Source organism: Trachurus japonicus, chromosome 18 (assembly GCF_045865225.1).
Source record: "Trachurus japonicus isolate A0001 chromosome 18, Traja_1.0".
Classification (NCBI taxonomy): Eukaryota; Metazoa; Chordata; class Actinopteri; order Carangiformes; family Carangidae; genus Trachurus; species Trachurus japonicus.
In genome coordinates this window covers 18506041-18530400 of record NC_140924.1, presented here as the reverse complement: position 1 = coordinate 18530400, position 24360 = coordinate 18506041, and the positions used below count along the sequence as shown (strand labels likewise).

General features: G+C 43.7%; 1 protein-coding gene, 1 long non-coding RNA gene and 3 other non-coding genes across 6 annotated transcripts; 3 read left to right on the top strand and 2 right to left on the bottom strand.

Annotated features, from left to right (window-relative positions):
• Window positions 1–1311: 1311 nt before the first annotated feature.
• Window positions 1312–2411, bottom strand: LOC146969138 (uncharacterized). 2 transcript variants are annotated; one of them, XR_015034321.1, is made up of 4 exons: window positions 2331–2411; window positions 2021–2109; window positions 1757–1928; window positions 1312–1514 (listed from the first exon to the last, which is right to left on the bottom strand). XR_015034321.1 is itself a non-coding variant. In XM_085760212.1 (4 exons), exons 2-4 carry the CDS (start codon window positions 2106–2108, stop codon window positions 1368–1370), a joined length of 402 nt encoding a protein of 133 aa, XP_085616338.1. In that variant the 5' UTR covers window position 2109; window positions 2331–2411; the 3' UTR covers window positions 1312–1367. The 2 variants fall into 2 exon arrangements, 1 of the variants encoding a protein (XP_085616338.1); XM_085760212.1 differs by having other exon boundaries at window positions 1312–1516; window positions 1764–1928.
• Window positions 2412–8638: 6227 nt separating this feature from the next.
• On the top strand, window positions 8639–8712 carry trnan-guu (transfer RNA asparagine (anticodon GUU)). Its single transcript has one exon. It is a non-coding gene; the product is annotated as a tRNA-Asn (tRNA).
• A 1395-nt stretch (window positions 8713–10107) lies between these two features.
• On the bottom strand, window positions 10108–14491 carry LOC146969136 (uncharacterized). The gene is made up of 5 exons (XR_015034194.1): window positions 14218–14491; window positions 12919–12973; window positions 12429–12513; window positions 12076–12166; window positions 10108–10234 (listed from the first exon to the last, which is right to left on the bottom strand). It is a non-coding gene; the product is annotated as an uncharacterized LOC146969136 (long non-coding RNA).
• Window positions 14492–18737: 4246 nt separating this feature from the next.
• On the top strand, window positions 18738–18810 carry trnav-aac (transfer RNA valine (anticodon AAC)). Its single transcript has one exon. It is a non-coding gene; the product is annotated as a tRNA-Val (tRNA).
• A 187-nt stretch (window positions 18811–18997) lies between these two features.
• On the top strand, window positions 18998–19069 carry trnad-guc (transfer RNA aspartic acid (anticodon GUC)). The gene has a single exon. It is a non-coding gene; the product is annotated as a tRNA-Asp (tRNA).
• The last annotated feature ends 5291 nt before the right edge of the window (window positions 19070–24360 follow it).

The following is a 24360-nucleotide window of genomic DNA, read 5'->3' as shown; positions in this document are numbered from 1 at the left end:
ATGCAGCTGGTGGATGTGAGCCACACTACCCTGGTACAGTGGCACAACAAGAGGGTGAAGAGGCAGGACAACACAGTACTGATGCAAGGGCTGAACTTGCCGAGCCGCTTGTCTGTGGCAGCTGACCCTCTTCTCCCTGCTAATGTGCGTCCTCCAGTCTGGCCCTGCTCATCACTACAATCTGCCCAGCAGCACCGTGGGTCAGGCTCAGGTGAAAAGGAAGGTGTCACCCGCAGTTCCAACACCAGCAGCTGTGAAGTTGCATCCCCAGCCAATATCGTCCGGCTGCGGACACAAATGGGCGTTACTGTCGCCCCGTTGTCGAGGCCAGGAACGCCCCCTTCGCAGCCAGGAACGCCCCCCCCCCCTCTCCCCTTCTTCTTCGTCTACCCGCGCTTGTCAACATCCGGGGGTTAATAGCTGGGTTAACATAGCCACATCCGCTAGTCAGTTTATACGACAGGTAGCGTAGAGCTACCATTAGTCCCATACACAAATCTGATATATGGCTATATATGTAAATAACATATATAATATCTGTGTCCTATATGTCTTTCACCAATATGTGAACATATATTTCTACATATATGAAATATATATTTTAAAATATTACAAAAATGGCCCTTTTTATATATGGAACATATATGTGTCACATATATGTATGGCATATTAAATACATATATTTTTCAAACATAAATGTCACATATATTAGTATTGCATCAATGCTAGTATGAAATATAAATATATTGCTTGCCCTACATATTTGACTTATATGTCAAAATAAGCCATTTCCATACATAAGTAATATATGTCATATCTTAATATTGCATTGCAAAGATGGCTACTGTCATATATGATATATTCAAATATAACTCATACATTTCTCTGAGATATCTGGGCATATATGTAACTGACATACTCACAAAATGAGACCAGTTATCACACACCTCAGTTTAAAGGGATACAGAATTTTATTGTCAAGTTCAACTTTACAGTGAATTACCAGCAGCAGTGGTTTCAAGATTTTCACAACAAAAAATATGGTACAACAGATGAGGAATTACAGTTTGTCAGCACAGATTTTACAGTCAGCAACTGCTTATGGTAATTTTTTTAAAGGATATATCAAAGTAAGTCCATTGTGAACCAGAGTATAGACCATCATTCATAAACTTTAAGAAACTCAGAAAGTCAATTTTGCATTTACATAATGAAAAACTGCGAAAAACAGAACTGCTACAATACCTTGTCCAGTACACAGTGTTGAGAGCTTGAAAAAACAGCATGTGTTCATATATGAAGGATAATCCTCCAGGGTGAAAGAAAATTAACATCATAAAAAAAATTAGCCACTTGCCCTTGGTTGATCAAGAGCAACGAGTCACTGAGTCCAGTCTTGGCTGTATAGGGTGCTCAACATAGTGTTCAAGAAACTGGAACTTAAAGGATTCACCAGTCACCAGCTCTGCATGAGACTCCTGTTGTTCATCAGGTGTTTGGACTGGCATGATCCTCTCTGCAGTCAGAAAACAGAAACAATGCAAAAGTTAGATTGATGCAGTACCTTAGCATGATGCCCACACAGAGATAAACTCAGCAATCTGTTGTTAAATGGAGCACCAATGAGCTAGCTAAGCTAACCTAAATACAGATGCATCCCCTCAAACAGTCACCACATTTGCTACTGTACATAACTGACCAGCTGTATTAGCTTATTATTATTATTTTTTTTTTGGGCATTTGGCAACTTAACCACTGCTTACCTGTAATTAGCCTTGACAAGACTGGTGTCTGAGTCATTGGGTCCAGACTTGAGTGAAGACAGGTGGGACAGAGCATCATGCGATGTTCAGGAAACTGTAGGGTGTTGTCATCAATCCTCCTGTAGAATCCCAGGGTCTCAATCAGGTGTTTACCGTGGATCCTCTCTGCAACCAGACGAAGAACAACAACAAAGAAAAATTATTATCAGTCATAATTTAATTGTATCTATTTAATAATTCAATTTAAATGTACTCACTGAAGCTGAGTGTTGATAACGCTGAAGATGTACTGGCCATGCCACATTCCTGCAAAGTAGGCTGCCTTGCATTCTCCAGCTGCACCATGCTGAGGAGAAGGAAAAATGATTTTGTAGTGTTAAAAAAGTGTATAACTAAGGATGGGATGGTTCTGTACAAATCTGTATGTTGAACACAAAATTAACTCATGTAACACTTCAGTAATAATGATAATGGACAGAAGTAACTACATGGATATCTGAGCAAGGCGGTTTTAGGCCGGTGTATATTTTCCCTCTTCCACACAAAAACAGTAACACATAACTTTACCTTAACAGTAATGATGTTGGCCTCCCTTAGGAACTTCTGCACCTCCAAGAGAGCAAGGCTCCTCTTCAGACCGTCTAACTCCATGTGCTTCCACATACTTTACTCTGATTAGAAAACACAAAAACTCAGGTTACTCAGGTCCTGTCTCTCATGCTACAGTCAGCTACACATGTAGGCCTAGTACATCCACAAAAACACAAGTAAAACACTATCTTCAATATAGCCCCCAGCACAGGCTGTTTTACAAGAAGAATATGATAAACTACAAGCGTCAACGCTGACATTATTGTCGGTGCTGCGGCAAGTAACGGTCCAGCTTCACATGTAGCATCAACCGTTAGCATTAGCATAGCGTTATTAGCGTAACGGTCGTTAGCCTAGCGACCGTTAGCTGTATTAGCATGACGATCGTTAGCGTTATTAGCATATCGATCGCTAGCATTAGCCTAGCTCATGTGCTAAACGGCCAAAGTAACACAAACCGTGCTAATTTTAAATACTTACAGTTCATCTGTAGCTTTTCCACGAACACTTGGTATTGATCCAACCTGAGAAAGTCCAGTCCGATCCACCGACACTAGTTGCTGAAGCAGTCAGACTTTTTTGCAGACTGAAGCTGGGGCATTTCCATCAAAAATAAAATTAATCCACTTTACTTATGTCGTCTTTGGCTGGGGGAGATATGATCCGACAACAGAGCAGCTTAACGGTTGTATGAACGGTTGTAACGGCGCTCCGGTCCAAATAACGGATGTTGTTGGCAGCAAACCAACCGTTGACCCAGCAAATGGGTTACTATGGTTACTGGCCGAGTCACCCAAGCCAGAGCTGACCCAAGCTTCTTCTTTTTTTATATTTATTTGTTTTTACCGTGTATGTCATGGAGACTACATGTTTGTACAATAGAGATGTTTGTACTTTAAAAAAATATATATATTTAAACAAATGTCTAAACCACATGTTTGCACATTTATTCTGAAATGTTATAAACAATTATCTAGACTACATTTGCACATTTATTCTGAAATATATGGCATGAACAAATATCTAGACTACATATTTGCACACTTATTCTGAAATATATGGTATAATCAAATATCTAGACTACATATTTGCACATTTATTCTGACATATATGTAAAGAAAAAATATCTTAACTACATATTTCAACAATTATTTTAGAATATATGTCAAATACAAATATCTAGACCACTTCCTTTTCCATATATCTTGAAATATATTTCCAAATCAAATATCTGTTTTACATGTTTACACATGTATTTAAGAATATAAGTTTAAAGCAAATATTGTAATTGCATATATGTACATATATCATAAAATATTTTGGCAAATATGTCACATATATGTACATACATGGCCATATATCAGATTTGTGTATGGGGAGCTAGCTAGCTGTCAACCAGTCGTAGAGAGAGAGACTCCCCGAGCTAGCTAGCTGTCAACCAGTCGTAGAGAGAGAGACTCCCCGAGCTAGCTAGCTGTCAACCAGTCGTAGAGAGAGAGACTCCCCGAGCTAGCTAGCTGTCAACCAGTCGTAGAGAGAGAGAGAGAGAGACTCCCCGAGCTAGCTAGCTGTCAACCAGTCGTAGAGAGAGAGAGAGAGAGACTCCCCGAGCTAGCTAGCTGTCAACCAGTCGTAGAGAGAGAGACTCCCCGAGCTAGCTAGCTGTCAACCAGTCGTAGAGAGAGAGAGACTCCCCGAGCTAGCTAGCTGTCAACCAGTCGTAGAGAGAGAGAGAGACTCCCCGAGCTAGCTAGCTGTCAACCAGTCGTAGAGAGAGAGACTCCCCGAGCTAGCTAGCTGTCAACCAGTCGTAGAGAGAGAGACTCCCCGAGCTAGCTAGCTGTCAACCAGTCGTAGAGAGAGAGACTCCCCGAGGTAGCTAGCTGTCAACCAGTCGTAGAGAGAGAGAGAGACTCCCCGAGCTAGCTAGCTGTCAACCAGTCGTAGAGAGAGAGAGAGAGAGAGAGACTCCCCGAGCTAGCTAGCTGTCAACCAGTCGTAGAGAGAGAGAGAGAGACTCCCCGAGCTAGCTAGCTGTCAACCAGTCGTAGAGAGAGAGAGAGAGAGACTCCCCGAGCTAGCTAGCTGTCAACCAGTCGTAGAGAGAGAGAGAGAGAGACTCCCCGAGCTAGCTAGCTGTCAACCAGTCGTAGAGAGAGAGACTCCCCGAGCTAGCTAGCTGTCAACCAGTCGTAGAGAGAGAGAGAGAGAGACTCCCCGAGCTAGCTAGCTGTCAACCAGTCGTAGAGAGAGAGACTCCCCGAGCTAGCTAGCTGTCAACCAGTCGTAGAGAGAGAGAGAGAGAGACTCCCCGAGCTAGCTAGCTGTCAACCAGTCGTAGAGAGAGAGAGAGAGAGACTCCCCGAGCTAGCTAGCTGTCAACCAGTCGTAGAGAGAGAGAGAGAGAGACTCCCCGAGCTAGCTAGCTGTCAACCAGTCCTGCTGTGGACGGAGGTTGACCGGGACATGAGCTCAGCTCCCTGGCTGCAGCCTCTGTGACAAGCCGCTGCTGCCGCTCGTGTGTGGCTCTGCACTCCTCCGAAAACGTCGGAGCAAATCTACTTACAGACGTTATTTGGATAAACAAACAGATTGTGAATCTAAACTGTCACTTTCTCACATGAAAAAATATTTAAATTTAAGAAAGTGACGTTATTTCTGTACTCGCTGCTCACATAACTGTTCAGGCTGCAAGACATCCGCCGACCGCCGCTGGTCGCAAGCGGTGGAAAGCTGTCGAGGACACGCATGCAGCGTCATTTGACTCACACCCGCACGATAGCGCGGCAATATCGGCCCCTGAGTTGCAGCGCATTATGCAGCACACAGCCTGTTCAAGGCAACGGAGAGATACGTGAGTGGGCTCATTCTTTTTTGTTTTGAACGCTTCGCCATTAGCAGTAAAAAACTTAAAACGCATGTGCATGTCACAAATCCTGCCTCAAGTTCCTTTAATTGTTAAAGATGATTACATTGTTGCAGTACTTCATTCACAAATTTAAAAATTACTATAAAATTTATTTTATAATAACCCTAACCCCAAACGTTTAGTACATGACTATATATAGTTTATTGTGGTTTCAGTACTAGTATTTTAATTGGCACACACATGAAGCTACTGTCCTTGTTTAGTTACATTTAATAACACTTGGTAGTAGTTTGTGTTAGAGACAACATGTTCCTTTGATGGAATTGAACCGGCGACCTTAGGATCCACAGCCTCCTATGCTATTCTCCAGTAAAGTGTCATGTTTGGTCATATTTCTTAAATTAATATACAAGAATATATGTGTTTTAACTTGTCATGGACAGCAGAGACAGTGATGTTGATAGGTTTTCAATGTAGTGAGTCCCTGGGACCCACAGGTGGTGATTTGGGTGGGTCCCTGGGAAATTCAATGGGTCCCCAATAGGGTTGTCATAATACCAGAATTTCTGTAAATTTCCACGATTCTCGATACTTATTCGATACCACAATTTAAAAAAAAACTAGGGCCTAGGGATGCAAATTATCGATTAATTCATTAATCGATAGTTGATGGACCTCATCGATTCATTAACTATTTACTGATGAGCAGCTATTTTCCTGAGAACCTAAATTTAAGTTTAAGTTTAAGCTCAACATTCCTTATACAGGACTCTACACTAGTATTTGTTAGTATATTTTTAGAGCACAGCACAATGAAAAATGTTTAAGTAACACGTTATTTAACCTTTAAATAATGTTGAGGGTCCAATGTGACCCATTTTTACATTTAGGAACAGTAAAAACACCCTAAACATTTTTCCTCTGACTTTAAATTGAACTTGTTCTTGACCAACACAATATTTGATACAGATTAAATGGTCTTTCCTGCCACTACACTATGATGATTACTGTATTTACTTAAATCACAGCAGCATAAACTGATTTGTTTAACTCAACCTGATGTAAACATTAATAAAACTCACACAGGCAGCCCCATGTTGTCCCTGTGTGATCAGGGATGTGATTGGCCAAGGACAAAAAAGCAGGAAATTATACGGACCCATAGCGCGACCATGGGAGCGCGACACGGCAACAGTGCAGCCATTACACACAATGACATAAGGAGAGAAAAACCTTAAAAACAGCATGTCAATCAATAGGTGCAGATATTATTACAGTGTGTGTGTGTGTGTTGTAAATATCACACACACTGTCTGAGAGCCAGAGAGACAAGAGAGAGAGAGCCAGTTATGGCAGGTGGAATTAGCACTTGATATTGAACTTATTTAAAAGGAAAACAAACATGCAGTAGGCTACTTGGCTCCATTTTAATATTTAATGATGGAAAAAAAGTTCTTGAACCATTGAGACCGTCCAGCCAAATGTGTGGTACATGTCTAATATATTTTGTAGCTGCTTAAGTAAATTTAAAAGAAAGAAAGAAGCAGATTTAGTACTGACTGAGGTTCCTATCATTGTAATGGCAAGAATGGCTGGAGTGTATGAAACTTAAACTGAACTCAGAACTGGTCTAGTGGGGAGCTGTGGCTGGACAGCCCCCTTTACAGCAGGTAGCACACGCACGCACACACACACACAGACACCTGTTGCTGCGCTGTCTCTCTCTGTCCCTCGGATCTCTGGACTGTTTTGGGCTCTAAGCATGGACGGCCCAACCCGTCCGGACGCGCTGGTTCGAGCCGGGTTCGCGCCGAGAATATGACTCGGTGAGGCAGGGCTTTTTTTTTTTTTTAACGGGTTCGGACTGAGAATTAATGCTCGTCGTAAATGTAAACACATTAACGTCAGCGCGTCACGTGCAGCACCACGCCGCTCCAATAAACACTACGGCGGCAAAAAAAAAAAAAAGAGAGAGAGAGAGAAAAAACTACCGACTACTACGTCTTCTTGTTACGTTGCTGCTCAATGGTCGGGGCAATATCAACACCTATGGCTGTGTGGGTTAAATGGTGGATAATGGCCGTCCGCCGGTCATTCCCATGATTTTAAACACGAGTTGTTGTTAACAATGTATCATTTTTCATGGGAAAATGAGGTGCGTCCCCGGGACGCATGGATAGTGAGTTTACTGCGTCCTGTTAGATTTTAATGCGTCAGGGACGCAGGACGCGTACCTAGCAACATCACTGAGAGACACACATTTTTTCTCATTTTCTCAAAAGTTCCTCTTTTCCTTCATTTTTCTCGTTCCCCCTTTCTCCTGCATTTTCATGTAGACACCAAAAACTGATCTTTTGTGATATGTTGATGTCATACCCCCCCACCCCTCTGACCTGTAACCTGAGCCACACCACTACATGAATACTGTCTATGGACGTAACGTAACAACAACAATGGCTGACTACTGTGCCTCGGACATTGCGGCTGAAACGCGCCCTTTCATCATCATCATCATCATCATCATCGATAGTCATATTTACATTGACATGACTCCCAGTCAACGTCATAATGTTTGGAGTTTGGATACAGTGGGGGCAGCTTTCTGTCTTCTTCTCTGTTTTTGTTTATTTGTGTGGCAGCGTTACAGAGATTTTTTTCAAAACGAAGAAAATGATTGTTTTGGGTGAAGCTCTGTTTTCGTGTATTATGCAGGTGGGTGGAGACTAACGCCAGGAATACACTGGGAACGGCCACGAAGCGATACGTAAGCGGGGCGGAGCGGAGTTTTTTAACTGCTACACCAGGCACGGACGCGACGCGTCGCGGCTTCACTGTTTGTTGTTGCAGCTTCAGCTTCACCTTGTCAATCCTGCAGTAAATGAGTGCACTTCATGCATCTCAACACATTTTCACATCCCTCCTGTTAAAATGGATTGACAGTACCTTTTTCACAGGTAATTTGCTGACTATGTAGGGTTTGCAAGTGCAGGGTATATTAAATGGTATCAATTAACTGTTTAACTACACGATCATGGATCACAATGTAAAAAAACAAACCCCATAATGTTGCACTGCTACTGGCTTTGCCTCTGGTACATGAGACATTTATTTTAATCACTTTTAAACGTAATATATTGGTTTTATACACAGTTCTCTGTAGTTTTCTACCTGTTGGAGGGCCGCGTAGCCACGCGACGAGGAAATAAAATAGACTCGGCGCGAAAAAGAATTTAAACGCCGCGCGACGGCCGCTGCAGTGCGCGTCGCTCACATGGCCGGTGGAGGAGCTTCCATTGACTGAATGGGCGCGAGCTGCTGCGGGTGTCGCGCGACGTACGTTTCGCGTCGCGGCCGTTCCCAGTGTATTTTAGCCGTAAGGAGAGAAGCCACGCCCTTCTTAGCCTCGCATCGCCAAGTCTCTGTGGCGCAATTGGTTAGCGCGTTCGGCTGTTAACCGAAAGGTTGGTGGTTCGAGCCCACCCAGGGACGTGTGCTTTGCTGCATGTTCAAATGAGTGGTCTGCTTTCCATAGTAGCCACGTTTCCACTGCAGGAGTTCCTGGTAAAAGGAGGGGGTAGGAACTTCTACAGGAACATTAGCTGGGGACCTCTGGTAATTTGTAATGATTGCGGAGGACGTCTGTGATCTTAATCCCGTGTGAATGCGCCATGTCAGTAATTTGTAAAGTAAAAATTCCCAAATTACCTACTGTATTTCACCAAAGACCGACGTCCCATGCAGAGGTTGCGCTAGACTTTTTCGTCGCCGGTCATTTTGACTGACGGGGTCATAAAAATTCCGTCATAATCTATTTTTACCGGTCACTTAAATTTTTTTTAAATGATAATAATGCCATATTCAATAGCATTCAATTTTAATTCATGTTTAATTCATATCAAGTCCAAACAAATTGAACAGAGAATGCTCCGGAGCAGAGTCGGCGTCAGAGCACATCTAACTGTGGGGTCAGTCAGTGAATGCGGGGGTCATTTTCTGCCTCTCAACATCTAAATACAACGTTAGATGACATCAGTTTTCTGTCAACAATCAACATGCTAACCCATGTGTTATACCAAAACATCCAAAGGAGCACGTTTTCACATAGGCACCGCATAGTGCACCGGCGTTAGCTCTCTCTCTCTCTCTCTGTGCCTCTCATTTCTCTTTTACGCACGCACGCACGCAGCCATTGCGCATCACTGAAACAACTGAAGCTACCCACATAGCAAAAGGAGTCCGCCGCGGACCCGCCGCGGATGTAGCGCGGCTTCCGGAACGGACCCGCGAAACGGACCCGTATCGGAGTCCACTTGCTCTCTGTGACGGATCCGCAACGAAGGCGGATCGCGGACCCGTCCTGGATCCGCGCTGCATCCGGTCCGCATCCGCGATTTAAATCATACCTCCGCGGCGGGTCCGTTCAGGGCCCGCAAATCCGCCGCGGATCCGCAACAGACTCATAATAACCCTCTGGCCCGGATCCGTTTGGGACCCGCAACGGACTTATAAATTACCTCTGGCCCGGGTCCGTTCGGGACACGCAAATCCGCCGCGGATCCGAAACGGACGCAAAAAAAACCTCTGGCCCGGGTCCGTTTTGGACCCGTTCATCATTTTCAAAATCTCCATAAAATAGCTTAAACTAAAACTATAACTATGCCTAGCCTAGACTTCTACACCAAGCTTAAATCTGCATTGCCTTGCATTTTTAACCCAACACTATTGTCAATATACAGAAAAGGTTGAAGTCAAGACATCAATTAACTGTACAAAATGAGGCTACAACTTCAATGAAATGTGAAGCTAAAATATCAGAAAATGAATAACTGGTGAACGACAAGAAGTTCAATACAAATATTGTTTATTCTTTTAAAGTACATGCTACTGGGGTTCTCGCGTGGATGGAGGCGGGACACGTCTCCTCGCTGCACAATCTGCCGCAAGGTGGATGGCGTGTTTGGTCACCTCGTCATCTGTGGCTGACCTGTCACTGTATTTTTTCTTACAGCACCTGTAATCAAACAGACAGATATATAGGGAGTCAAGGTCATACCATGTTTAATTTCGAGCAAAAAGAAAAAAAGACATCAAACGTTAAAAAAAACAAAAAAAAACAGCTGATCGCTTATGTGACAGGGTGAGGGTAAATAAACACAGCTGATGTGAGCGCAGACCTGTCAAAATGCCCTGTCCTGCGTCAGGTGTAACTTAATATGAACGCAGCTCAAAGCGCCTCTCACGGTGACCAAGCTCAGATAAATACATTGGATCAGCTGTAGTTTATCGCGTGTCCTCCCGCATAAAGCCGCAATATACCGGAGCTCCTAAAAAAAAAAAAACAGAAAAAAAAAAAACAGCTGAAAACAGCTGAGTTCTCCTCTACTACAGCTGACCAGCTGACATGTGGTCAAGACGTACAGAGACCTGTCACAGTGTCACCTAAACTTCAACCTCAGACTGTCTGCTTCTCAGATGATCACACAGGGAGAGCATGAATGTGTGATGAGTTGTGTTACAGAGTCCTGTATCAATGTTTAGGCTTATTCGTCAGTGCTTTATGTTGTCATGATAATTAATAGGCCTATATGCTGAGAAATAAGATTGTAAATAAAACAAATCCTACAGGGAAGACCAATTTATGTTTAACGAATCAAATATTGTTTTGGTCATAGTAACTGATAATAAATAGGCTATGTTTAATTCTCTCTCTCACACTTTGAGAGTTTGCGGTGCTGACGAATGTAGTCCGGTTAGTTGGCTGGGGTCACGAAAATAAAGCGTTTTACTTCTCAAAACAATATGCGTTCAAAAGAGTGATACATTTGCATCACAAAACCGTTGTCCACAAAAAAGTCTGACCTCACAATCGCTTGCTGCTATTTTCTCTCCCTCCGTATCACTGCGCGCTGCCGCCTCTAGACGGCTGTGCGCATTTCCATCAGCTGTTTCATGGAGTTTATTGCTCGGATAGTTCACGTAATCTGATTATGACACAAGTGATGAAGCCATCCCTTGTTTTAGCACAGAGCCAAGGGGAGACCTTTATGAACCTGATGTGATGCTGAACCTCGTCAGATGGAGTTAGAACGGGCAGACACAGAGAGGAGGGACAGGGAAGCAACAAGCTGAAGTTAGACCACAGCTGCAGCTGTGACAGACAGGGTGACCGGGTGATGATCAGTAATGCAGCGCAGTCCGTGATGGAAGATCAGCCGGACAAATGTACACACTATCAGGACGATTATTTTTTCTTGCCGTTATAAAATAGCGAGCCTACACACCAGCCACGTCCACTCTGTTAGCTGGCTCAGCTGACCGGTGGTCAGATGGTGGTTAGATCTTCACATGTTGAACAAAGTGCATCCAAACGCCAGGCTAAAGAAAGAGCGAGGATCCTCTGACAGCTGCAGGTGAGCTACACGTCAGCTGGCTGCAGAGGAGTGCTGTTTCTTTTTTTTTTCCAGCAGCACCATCCTTGGAGGTGATGCACGCTGTCTGTCTGTATATTTGTTGGTCTGATCTTCCACCATGGACTGCGCTGCAACGATCACTCTTCTCTGCTCTAACCTCTTTCCTACAGTCTATGGAACTCCATCTGATGAGGTTCAGCATCACATCAGGTTCATAAAGCTCTCCCTTTAGCTCTGTGCTAAAACAAGGGTATAGATAGATATCAAAAGACCCGAACTATCCCTTTAATGAAAAATAAACACACACTTTGATATTAAGAGCACTACCATATTATCCTACAACTTAGCTGACTGTAAAGTAATTACAATGAGTAGATGTTTTAAAGTTTATATAAAATACGAAAGATAACATCTCAACATACTAAACCTAAGTAATACTTACCACATACTCTCAATAGATTCTCCGGGTCCTCATTCAGGTAAACGCAGAGGGTCTTTAGGACGCATTCTCTTCCCAGATCCACGTCATCATCCTACGGCAGAAAAGCAGAGGAGAAGTTGTGTTGTTTGAGTTCATGTCTGTGAAAATTCTCATTTGTCCTGGTAAAAGGCATTTTTGTCTTGAAGACAATCAGTTGTTACACCCCCAACCCAGAGAATATATTTACTTCATCCATTGGTGCAATGATGCCCCCTATTTCTTTTTCATTACTGAGTAATTGTTTAAAAATAATATACATAAATGAAAAAAAAACAATAAACTCAGAAAACAACAACTGATTTAGTAATACTCACCACTACTGCAGAGCCTTTGACACAGCACCCTGAGACATGTCAAATATTGCACAGCAACTGAACACCCTTTACACTGCCACATTCACTAGAGAAAGAAAGACAAATGGAAATTGGTTTAGTTTGTGGTGCCATATTATTTTGTGTTGTAATGAAGACTGATTATTAGACATATCTCTCCAAAATAGTTTCAACAAAAAAAATGAACATTAGAATCTTAAAGGCAATAGGACTTGCAGTAATTATCTTTACTCACAATATTAAAAAAGGAATAATATCATAAAAGAAGGCCAGACAACAAATGTAGCCTACAGGGACATCGATCTGCATCACCTGTTACAACAGAGCTGCGCAAAAGAGAAAAAGTGATCGCCCCCGAGAGCATTGTAATCATATCGGTTAACAAGCGTTGGTTATCATCAGTCAGAAAAAAAATTCAAAATGTGCATCCCGAAAACCAACAAAAGCAATTGAATAGTAGGCTAATACTCACCACTACACAGCAGCACCCAGAGACATGTCAAATATTGGCATAGCTGGAGGATTATCTGCACAGTAAAAATAGAAAAAATGTTGAAAAAAAGTCAAGTATGTGGGTGTGTAGACAACATAAACTCAAGGCAGGACATAGAAGACACAAAATAGCTAACTTTAGTTGACTTAAGCTTAGCAAAAATGACAGCCCTCACTATTTAAAAAAAAAAGTTTAAAAAAAAAGAAAAGCTGTGTGCCCGCCCCTCCTCCCCAGCGAATTAAACATAGCCTATTTATGACCAAAACAATATCTGATTATATTTGATTCATTAAACACAAATTATTGGTCTTTCCTGCTTGATTTACAATTTTATCTTGTTTCTCAGCATATATTAATCATCATAAAGCACTGACAAGCTTAAACATTAATATTGCCAGTGTGCATGGCATGTGTGAGTGTGTTTGTACTGCTGCTGTAACTTGTGAATTTCCCCTTCGTGGGATGAATAAAGGCAGAGGGAGTGCTGTTGTACTGTATATCAGCACGGGTGTGCGGCCTCGTGCCTACGACCGAATCACACCCGTGCTGATATACAGTACAACAGCGCCGTTAGCCGCTCGGCTAGCGAAAAGTCACGGAGAATTACGACATGAGGAGCAAAGAGAGGCTTAAAAAAGTCATTCTAAACTCCGTAACGTTGGAGTTGGTTGCCCTCTTCATAAACATTACGGTGTTTTTTATTTTTTAAATAAAAGCCGAGCGGCTAACTAGCCGTTAGCGGCTAACTAGCCGGCTAACTAGCCGCTAACGGCTAGTTAGTTTTAAAGAAAAGAAAATAATTATTTAAAAAAAAAACACCGTAATGTGTATGAAGAGGGCGACTCGTAATTACTGGGAGTCGGAACACCGGGCATAGCCTACTTAAATCGAGGAAATGGGAGGTCGAGGTCGGAGAAATAGCAGCTAAGTTACATAAGTTACCGCTAGCATAGGCTAACGTTACACAGCATAACAGCTGCGATACATTAAAACAGATAACCATAACGTTACCAAATAACAATGTGTGTTTTTTTAGTCACACAACCACAACATATTCTCCCGAAATTGCTATCCCATTTTAAAACAAAATAGCTACAGACGTGCATCATCACATCTCAGCTAGAAGCTAACCTAGCCTGTTGCACAAAACTACAAAAGTTCTAACAGTGCTAATATCAAACAACGTCATTACAAGCATTAATATACATGACGATTAAAAACACAAAGGCCAATGTTTACTGTGAATGTCGCAATACATCAATAAATCAATAAACTTACTAGAGGCTTCAGCACAACCGTGTCCCAGCAAAGAAAGATGACTCCTCTAGTCTCGGCTCGGTGTGGACTACTGTGTTCGACCGTTACAGTAAAGGCGCGTCCGTGTCCACACGTCCGACACGGGTCCGTTCGGGATCCGCTGTTTGACGGTAGAATAACGGCTCTGCCTGGAGGCGGGGCTGATCCTCTAGGCGGCGGCCAAACGAATGTGACAGTCACGCGGGTTTGGTGACTTGAATGCGGATCCGCGTCGGAGTCTCCTGCTGTGTGGGTATAGACCACACAGCCAGATGCAGCACAAATTCAGACAGGACAAGACCCACTCAGCTTTACGTGTTATAAACAATGCCACGGCGGGCAGAATACATTAAAAGAAGGCTTAGCGTTACCTTTAGAAGAGTTGTGCGCGGCGAGTGTGTCCTGCCCCCACCGCTCTACCTGTACCGAGACACACCGCTGTGTAGCTACAGCTACGTAACTTAACAGCTGACTACTGTCGGCCCCTCGGACACTGCAGCTAAATCTCGCCCGTTAAATCATTATCGACCGTCATATTTGCACTGACACGACTCCCAGTCAACATTTAATCCACTTGAAGGAGTTTGAATACTGCGGGGAAGCTTTCTGTCTTCTTCTCTGTTGTTAGTGTTTATGTGTGGCAGCGCTACAGCGCCACACACGCTCCACACAGGCCTAGAGGAGGTACTACAGCGTTTTCTACTGAGCGCACCAGCCAGCTGTGAGTTTATTTTTTTATTTTTTTTAATCTAATTCTCACCGTAGTGACTTCGTGACATTGTATATGTTATATATAGTTATCCACTGCTCCATTTATTGATTATCCGCCGGCTTTGTTATCCACTGCTCCATTTATTGATTATCCGCCGGCTTCATTGTAAACAAATGCACATGGCCAGACGGCCATGGCTGTGAATTGCAATCTGTCAAAATGACGGATGGCCTCAAAATCTTTCCGTCACCGTTTTAAAAAAACGGTCAATGACGGAAAATATCCGGTTAACGCGACCCCGGGGTAAAACTAGTCCTGTGCGAATCTGCATCTCAGTAATTGAGAGCATTTTTTGTTTTTGTTGTTTTTATTGCGCACCTTTTCTACTTCTTCCCCGGCTGAAAGCATACTGTACGGGTTGAAACATGGAGGCTGCGGTGGAAATTATGAGCAGCATTTTTTAAGGCGTTTTAGGTGCCAACACGGGCTCGTACACTGTATGGTTGTGAACTAGTGATGCGCGGGCCGGGTTTTTTTCCAACCCGCGGGTCCCGCATCTATGAAGTATTTTGACCCGCCCCAGCCCGCCCCAGCCCGCCCCAGCCCGCCCCGCACCACCCAATCTATTTTCACAACCCGCCCCGACCCGCCCCGCTGCTATTAAACGTCAGACAGCGGCCTTTTTTACTTTGAAAGGGCAGACAGAGGTGCTGTGTTGCCGGTAGCTTGTCAGTGTGGACTGTGGAGCTCATGAGGAGTGGGAGAGTCACGGTGCAGCGTGCAGCAGCCGCGGCGGCCGCCACCTCTCGTCCTCCCCAGTCCCTGCTCTCTGTGAAAGCAACCCCGCTCTGCTGATGCTCCCAGCCGCCGTCTCATCCGGTTCCCTCACACCTCCGCCGGCTTTCCCCTCAACATCAGCGCGGCCCTGATAACACACTCTGGACTTCATCGTCAGTTTTTTTAATGACCCGCCCCGACCCGCACCGCAAATAAAGTAAAGATTTCTTGACCCGCACCGCCCCGCCCCGCGGGCTATGGGTCAGCCCGCGCATCACTATTGTGAACCATGTTCCATGTTCTCAAATTGTCGCTGGTGCTGTGGCTCGCCCCACACAGCTATCAGTTGCAGGGTTTCCTCCCGGCTCCAATGCCTGTTCTTTTTCCGCATTGCCGCCATCTCAGTTTTGTCACATTCGGGCCGTAATGTCAGTAAATTCAAGTAAAATACAGACTTCACTTATCCCGTGCGAATGCACCGCAACAAACACAGACGTGGGGGCGTAATTTACAAATTAGGTAATCATGTAATAATCAGGTAATACTAATCCCGTGCGAATAGGGCTTTATTCTCTCTTTTTATCCGGCCATCTAGCGTTTTTAGTAACGTTGGGTTTTAAAAGTGCCGCTTAATTTGAGGCTTTCTCTCAGCTTCACATCCTGCTTGGAAGTTGGAAACGCACCTAGTGACTAGTGAAACGTGGCCAGAAACTGAGATCAAATAAGGGTCAAAAAGATGTTGCACTTGTACAATAACAGGGTTCGACAATAATGGTTGCCCGATTGCCCGGGGCAAGTAAAAATTACCTGCGGGCAGGTAGAACCTGCGCGGAGCACAGACTCAGATTTTATTATTTTTTATTTTCGGACTTTTTATGCATTTATATTGAAAGGACAGCTAGAGAGAGACGGGGGGAGAGGGAGAGAGTGAGAGGGGGGGTTGACGCGGAGCAAAGGCAGGGTCAGGTGGGATCGAGCTGGGTCGCTGCAGCGGGTGCTCTACCAGGTGAGATAGGCTGTACGTCGCTCGCGGCTCGCCGTATTTAATCGGCGATTTCACCGAGCATTTCACTGACGGTGAGCGGCCTGACGCTGCTTCATTAACGCCGCCGCTGTTTCAGACTCGGGGCAGACGCACACAACAGTCACCCGTTACCATTTAGTTACCATACCGACGAGCTAACGTGCCCTTTTTAGGTTATAATCCTGTTGTCAATAAACACACGTGAAGACGGTGCTTCAACCAGGGGTGTGAAACATGCGGCCCGCGGGCCAAAACCGGCCCAACAGTGGGTCCAATCCAGCTCTCAGCAAGTGTGAAAATTTTAAATTGCACATATTTTTATCAAGAAATTTCAGGTGGTTCATAATATGTTTTGTAAAAGGATAGTTCATTAACAGTAAACATCTTAATAATGTACTAAAACAGAGGAAAAATAAAAATTTTAAAATATATGTATAGGCTATCATGCTATTGTTTTACTGGTTAGGCCTACTTGAGATCAAATTGTGCTGTTTGTTACCCCTGAACTAAATTGAGTTTGACACACATGATTGGCTGTTTGCCTGTCACTGTTGTTTCAATGTCCCACATCCTTGAGTTTTACAGGGGCAACTCAATAAACTAGAGTACCATGGAAAAGTCTAGGCTATTTCCAGTAGTTCAAGTCAAATGGCCCCAACCAAGTATTGAGAGCATATAGATGGACATGAACATTTTCATATTAAAAATTATTTTTTAAATTGGTCTTTTCTAATATATATATATATTTTTAGATACTGCAGTAATACTGAAGCTAAATTGTCCACTGCAGCATGTGAATGCAATGAAAAGAATAAAATCTGATTGGAGGAGCCAGCTATCTGTTGAAATGTTGTCCAGGTTAATGTTTTTAGCCATTAAAAGGCCCTTCAGTTCAAGATTTCAACTGTGATCGGGCATTAAACAGGTGGCTCACCTGTTCAGATAGGGCATGGAGGGTGTAACTGCTACTGGTCAAATTATGTGAAATAGCAGTTAATTTTACATGTCTGCAATGATTGCCATTTAAATGCAATTATAGATAATAATAAATACTGCTTTCTGAAGAAAGAAGTGTTGTGTAGTGTTGTGTATAGTCAACAGGAAGGATTTTAGTAAGATATAAGTCATGAGCGAAAGTATGCACCACACAACCAGAAAAAAAAACCTAGGCAGGGCAAGTAAGAATTTAGATGGGGCAAGTAGATTTGAAAAGTACTTGCCCGACCTTAACGTCGGACCCTGAATAATGTTCACAACATGTGTACTAACGTTTTGTAGTTGTGAATATATTTTGTGCATATGTAAAAAGTTTTATATCTGTGGTAATATTTTGTGCATCTGCAAAAAATGGCACTGCTTCTACAGTGCGATACCTTCACGAGGAGCAACCAGGATTTCAAACAAGTTGGATTTTCTTGGGAGCACAGGATTTGTGATCGGGAGCTCGTCGTAGGGGTTAATCTCTCCTCGTTACGAGAGCTGCAACGAGTGGCACATTTTACTGTCCGAATATTCGGGGTCACTACTCGAGTACTCGTTTGTTGACGGAGGGGTAAAAATGAAAAATAGTCGCACAAGTGGCAAATTGGCTCAAAATTAGCCAACAATCGCACAATGTATGCCCGACTTTACAAGTACGAATTTTGACTGTTTTGGCCATGGGTCTCCTGACATGTCCTGAGAAAGAGTATGTGTTTCCGTAGTGTAGTGGTTATCACGTTAGAAAGTGTTTTAAGTAGTTTAGACCACTAGTTTATTTTTAAAAAAGAGCAACGTTTAACCATTTTTTTCTTCATTGGATTTCTGTCGCTCTACATACGTCATCGGGTATGATTGATACAATTGGCTATAAGCTACGTACACGCATTTGATAGACAACAATCACAAAAAAACCCCCCCGCAAAATCCTGGAGGGACTGATTAGAGGCCTAGGCCAGACTGGTGTAATGTTGAAATGGCGGTTGCACCCCCGATTTCAAGTTAGTATGAGTTTCCGTAGTGTAGTGGTTATCACATTCGCCTAACACGCGAAAGGTCCCCGGTTCGAGACCGGGCGGAAACAAGTTTTCCTCTCAGTGATGGATCTGATAATCACCCAACTCAGTCTGTACAAGAGAGGGGCCTTTTATAAGACAACTGTCATCAACGGGCTAAACTGATTACCTGCGTAAGTACGCATTGCAGGTTTTTTTGTCTCACAACTTAAAGATTTGTGGATAGAAAAAATCGATTAATTCCCACTGTATTCATCCTTGTTAGTATAGTGGACAGTATCTCCGCCTGTCACGCGGAAGACCGGGGTTCGATTCCCCGACAGGGAGAATCTATTGTTCCTCCGTATTATGACTAACCCTAACCCTACTTAAAGAGTAACTAAACCCCTCAGTTTTGGCTGACATGCTCTAAGGTGGAAATTCAAAAAATGCCTTGATTATGGGCAGGGCTCCAGGAGCTGTTAAAGCAGAAGTAAGTGGGGTCATGCCTATGTTCCCACAGCCCTATGTTCCCTCAGCCCTATGTTCCCTCATTTCTAAGAATTTTTTTTTCACTTAAAATTTTGAAAATTAGGCCCTATGTTCCCACAGCCCTATGTTCCCACAGTCCCTATGTTCCCACAGCCCTTTGTTCCCTCAGCCCTATGTTCCCTCAGCCCTATGTTCCCTCATTTCCAAATTTTTCTCCAAATGAAGCTCTAAGTCAAGTCATCTTTATTTTTATGCCGCTTTTAAAGGGATAATTCAGAGTAATTTCAACCTAGAGTCCTTTGCACCATGACCTTACCCCACTAATAATGTCCAGAATTCCTGGTGTACTTACAAACTTTCTAACGCCTCGTTTTGAGTACTAACACTATTTGTACTACTGTAGAAGGAAAATTAAGTATTGTGTTCCTACATTTCCCTATAAAGCCTATATGCTTCCGCATCGCGTCGACGGCGTACCTATGGCGTAGACCCGACGCCATCGTTGCTTCCGGTCACAGTAAACAATGGCAACTGAAAAACAAACGCTTTTATTGCAAATGTTGAAGCGCAGGCGACGATTGCGGAGGTGGTCTGTCAGACCACTAAATTTACCACACTGATGTTCTGAGCGGACCAATCACAGTCCTTGCGGTTCGCGTCACCATGCGTCGACGGGACGTGTAGTCAGTATTTTTTGGAGGTGGCATCAGGCTATGGCGTAGGGTCCGCGTCAACAGCAGGCTTAATTTAAACCCTATCCTCCCGCAAGATTATTTGGAAGCACTTTTTTTCCCCCCACAATATTTGGTGCAGAGCTATAGCGGACAGGACAGACCCCCTGGTCCACGGTATTTGCTCAAATGGCTGCTTGCATTGGAAGCTTGGTCCCTGGAAACCGTGGAGGAAAGGTGTTAGTTGTTCAGAACTTCCGTTTCCACCGACATCAAATAAGAGGTGAAAATATTCATTGGCGTTGCTGGCGCAGGCTCATGGGCCCAAACATGGGCCCAAGACCTTTTTTTGTTACATGCTGACAATGATCGGGGCATACTGGTGTTTGCAACAAATGAGAATCTCACCCTGCTGCAACAATGCAGAACAAGTTACATGGATGCCACCTTTAGGAGTTGCCCTCGACCATACAGACAGTGTTTTACCATATTGGGAAACCATCATGGCTTTGTACTGCCTCTTGTTCATGTGCTTATGGAGCAGAGAACTATTGGACACTACAGGCAAGTACTCCAGGCTGTCAAAGTGGCCATCCGAGAAGTAACCCACCACAATTGGCGCCCTCAACTTGTCGTCTGTGATTTCGAAAATGGCCTGAAGACAGCACTGGAAACGGAGTTCCCTCTAGCCATGGTTGGAGGGTGTTATTTTCATTTCAACCAATCCTTATGGAGGAAGATCCAAGAGCTTGGATTGGCTGTTCCCTACCACCAAGACCGCACCCTTGCTCGGGTCATCCGCAAAGTCATGGCACTGGGTTACCTACCACTTGCTCTGGTTCAGATGAACTTTAACACACTTGTCAATAGCAGACGCTGTAGACGTCTTGTGAGACACTACGCTGCAATGGATGAGTTCATCACCTACATGAGGAACACGTACATCCGCCCTGGATCCACCTTTCCACCAGTTATGTGGAGTGTCTTTGAGAGGGACATGGACCAAAGAACGAACAACCATGTTGAATGTGACCAATTGCAAAATGACCATCTTGAATGTGTGCTGTTGCAAAATGTCTACAAGTCATTTTGATGTTTGATCTTTCTATAATTGTTTAATTCTAGCTTACCACCGGACGATGAATGATACAGTGCAAGTGCGCCATCCCTCTCTGTGGCTATTCATCCGTCACCTGAAAGACCGCCAGACGTTGACTGAAGAAACCATCATGCTGGCAGAGAGAGGTGATGCACCTCCACGACGGCGACGCAAATGGAGAATCTTAGAGACCTCATTGGTGCGACTGAAGGCACAGTATAATGGTGGCAATCGAAATATTGAGTCCTATTGGAGCGCTGTCAGCCACTGTGTTGTGGAAGCTATTTAGAGTTGCTCTGGCTTGTGGACATGTGCTGTTCCTGGGCATCATTTTGACAGGTTCTTTGCTAAAGTGAAGCTCCCTATAGTAAATTGACCTTTGTATTTTTTTGTTCTTGAAATAGTCTTCAAAGGATATGCCTGTTCCTGGCACATAAAATGTTGAAAAAGCAATAAGCCCTTTCCAGTTTTGAGAGAACTGCATAAATTGTGTAGCATTTTTTTTTAATTTGCAACATTTTTGGCTTATTATTATTGTTCAATCTACAAAGGACAGCAGTCACAGTACTTACAGGTTGCCTGTTAGCACATAAAAGGTTGTGTACTGTTCATTAAATAATTCTAGAAAGGTAATTGTATGCTGTGTCTAAATTGCACTAACTCATGGAGGTAAGTTTAATTTCTGTATAAGGGTTCGTCACTCAACCCTATGTTGGAGTAGCGGTGTTGGAAGGGGTCAAGCCCTATGTTTCCCGAATTTAGCTAAAAGCTACATTACATCTGTAGTCAACTGCTACTGGATAATAGGTTGCGTGTAATTGACTACCAAATTGGGAGAAATGGGGATAAAATCTGATGCAAATTGATGATAAAGTTAATGTGGTAACACAGGGCCTAATTTTGGAAAGAAAAAAAAAACCTCAGAAATGAGGGAACATAGGGCTGAGGGAACATAGGGCTGTGGGAACATAGGCACGCTCCCAAGTAAGTGATATATTTGTGTTAATATAAGTCTTAAATAGTTATATCTTCCGACAGCAATCACTTACATAGAGTGTTTGGTCTGAAACACGGGTCTGTCAGTCACTCTGCTCTGCTCTGAGCCGAAGAGAAAACATTTATCGTATCCTACAGTTTTTATCCAATGAGGAGAGAGAACGGCATGCAGGGCTGTGTGTGCAGCCAAGGGACGCCGTGAATGTGGCGACGTAGGGACGAGGACTGTTATGGTGCGTTCAAGGAAACTCGTATTTTTCCGACCGTGAAGTCGTACCAGTTCGATCTGGTACGACTTCACGGGTCAGAAGTTACGAGTGGCCGTTATAGTGACTTTCACCGGTAAAACAGGTCAGAAAAACACGAGTGGGTTGCCTGGAACGCTACAAAGTCGTAAGTTGTGACTTGAAGCTGTAATTTACGATTTCAAAAGCCTGCCTGGAACGCAGCATTAGCGAAAACGACCGGACCACTTACTTCTGCTTTAAGCTGCAATCGTTGATTTGGCACAGACACGCGTTTTCACTTACATGGCGTCATACCCACTGCCATGTATCTCTGTGTACACCGGCACCACAGGAATTACGGCAGCATTGTCTCAATATGTAAACTTGTCGCCAGCGACACAAATAAAAGGTCTAGTGTGAACGCACCTTCATAAAAAGCCAAATAAGCTACATACTGTCCCTTTAATTTTTACAACAAATTCTAATTTAGTTTAAGGCCCTTTCACACCGCAGACGTAATGAATTAACGACACAAAAATGCGAAATATTCGGTGGCGAACATTTAGCACCAAAACCATTCACACCGGCGGCGACACGAATATGCGACAGATGCAATAATTATATTCCAAAGTTTCGCTTTGCGATGGGTGGTTCTTCACCTCCACGTCATGTCTTCAATCTGTTAATTATCCCTCACGTATTCGCTATGCCACTGTTGTCTTGTTACCAACTGTACTATATCAACACAGCAGCTCCCCTGTCCATGCGCCCGTGTCCGTGTTTGTGTGTCTGTGTGTGTACGTGCAGTGCAACCGCACGCGAGAGAGACGGCAGGTGGAGAGGCTGACTGGCAGAGATGAAAAATCAACCTCTGGAAAAAAATTGTGTCGCATTTTCGCTGCGTAACATTCGCGGTCGGTGTGAAAGGAACAGTAATGAAAACCGGGGTTCGAAAAAAAAAAAAAACACTGACGCGCGAATTACTCGCACGAAAAATACGTCTCCGGTGTGAAAGGGCCTTAAGTCTTTTGACTAAAATACAATTTAGTTTTAGTCATATTTTAATAATCTGAAATCTTTTAGTTTTAATCTAGTTTTAGTCAGCTAAAATTACGGTGGACTTAGTCGACGAAATGTTCAACGAGTCAATCGTCTAATACAGTTCAGAGATGATTTCCTTTAGCTTCTATTACATTTCATGTTTAGTCCTATAAACACGGTGGTTTATCTGATAAAATAACCTTACCTTCACGTGTATTTCTGGGTGTCGCTGGCTGCTTGACATGTGAGTTGTCCTCATGCTGAAAACGTGACTTGTCGCGGACGGGCGTCACGCCGGGATTCCACTGGATGCGGAACGATTACTCCAACTCCGTCAACTCACACCGGTTCCGTCCGTGATGTTGATTGTTGCAGCTCCGCCGCACAGCGGCAACACGTGATCTCGCGATAAAGCGGGTTGTAGTTTCCATAAAGTGAACCACAAAATCAAAAACAATTAATTTAATCCAGAGGAGTAGTAGAGTAACAACTTGGTGCTGACCTGACTTGATTTTACAATCACTATCTCCTTAGGTGCGTTTCCATCAGCTGTTTAGATGCGCATCTAGATGTATCGCATCGGGAAAATGATGATGGAAACGCCGTGATTCGCATTAAAATCCCCTGATTCGCACAAAATGAAATACGCTCGCTATGGCCGGGTTTTGGTTGATTCGAATGGGATGGAAACAGCTGTATGCGAATCAAGTGTGACGTAGCGCACCGTCACCCCGTCTGCTCCAGTGTTTGCAGTTCACTCACAAGACAACATCAGGGTTTCCGCTGTCACACAACAATTAATTAATTAATTATGGCACCGCCACGGCAAAATAAAAGCCCCCACACACCTTCATATGTGATTACTGCACAGTTCTTCATAGTTCCTCCTCAGTAAAAACCAAACTTATCAACCAGCGAATCCAGGGGGAGCATACGTCAGTCCGACTGCTCACAAGTCCGACGGCTCATTTCTCCGACTACCCATTCTACAGTGTTGAGGTTAGGTTTAGGGTAAGGTTAAGGGTTAGGGCTACTTAAGTCGGAGAAGTGGGAGGTCGGACTGATGGACGCAAAAATAAAGAAATATGGTCGGAGTCGGAGAAATGGGTAGTC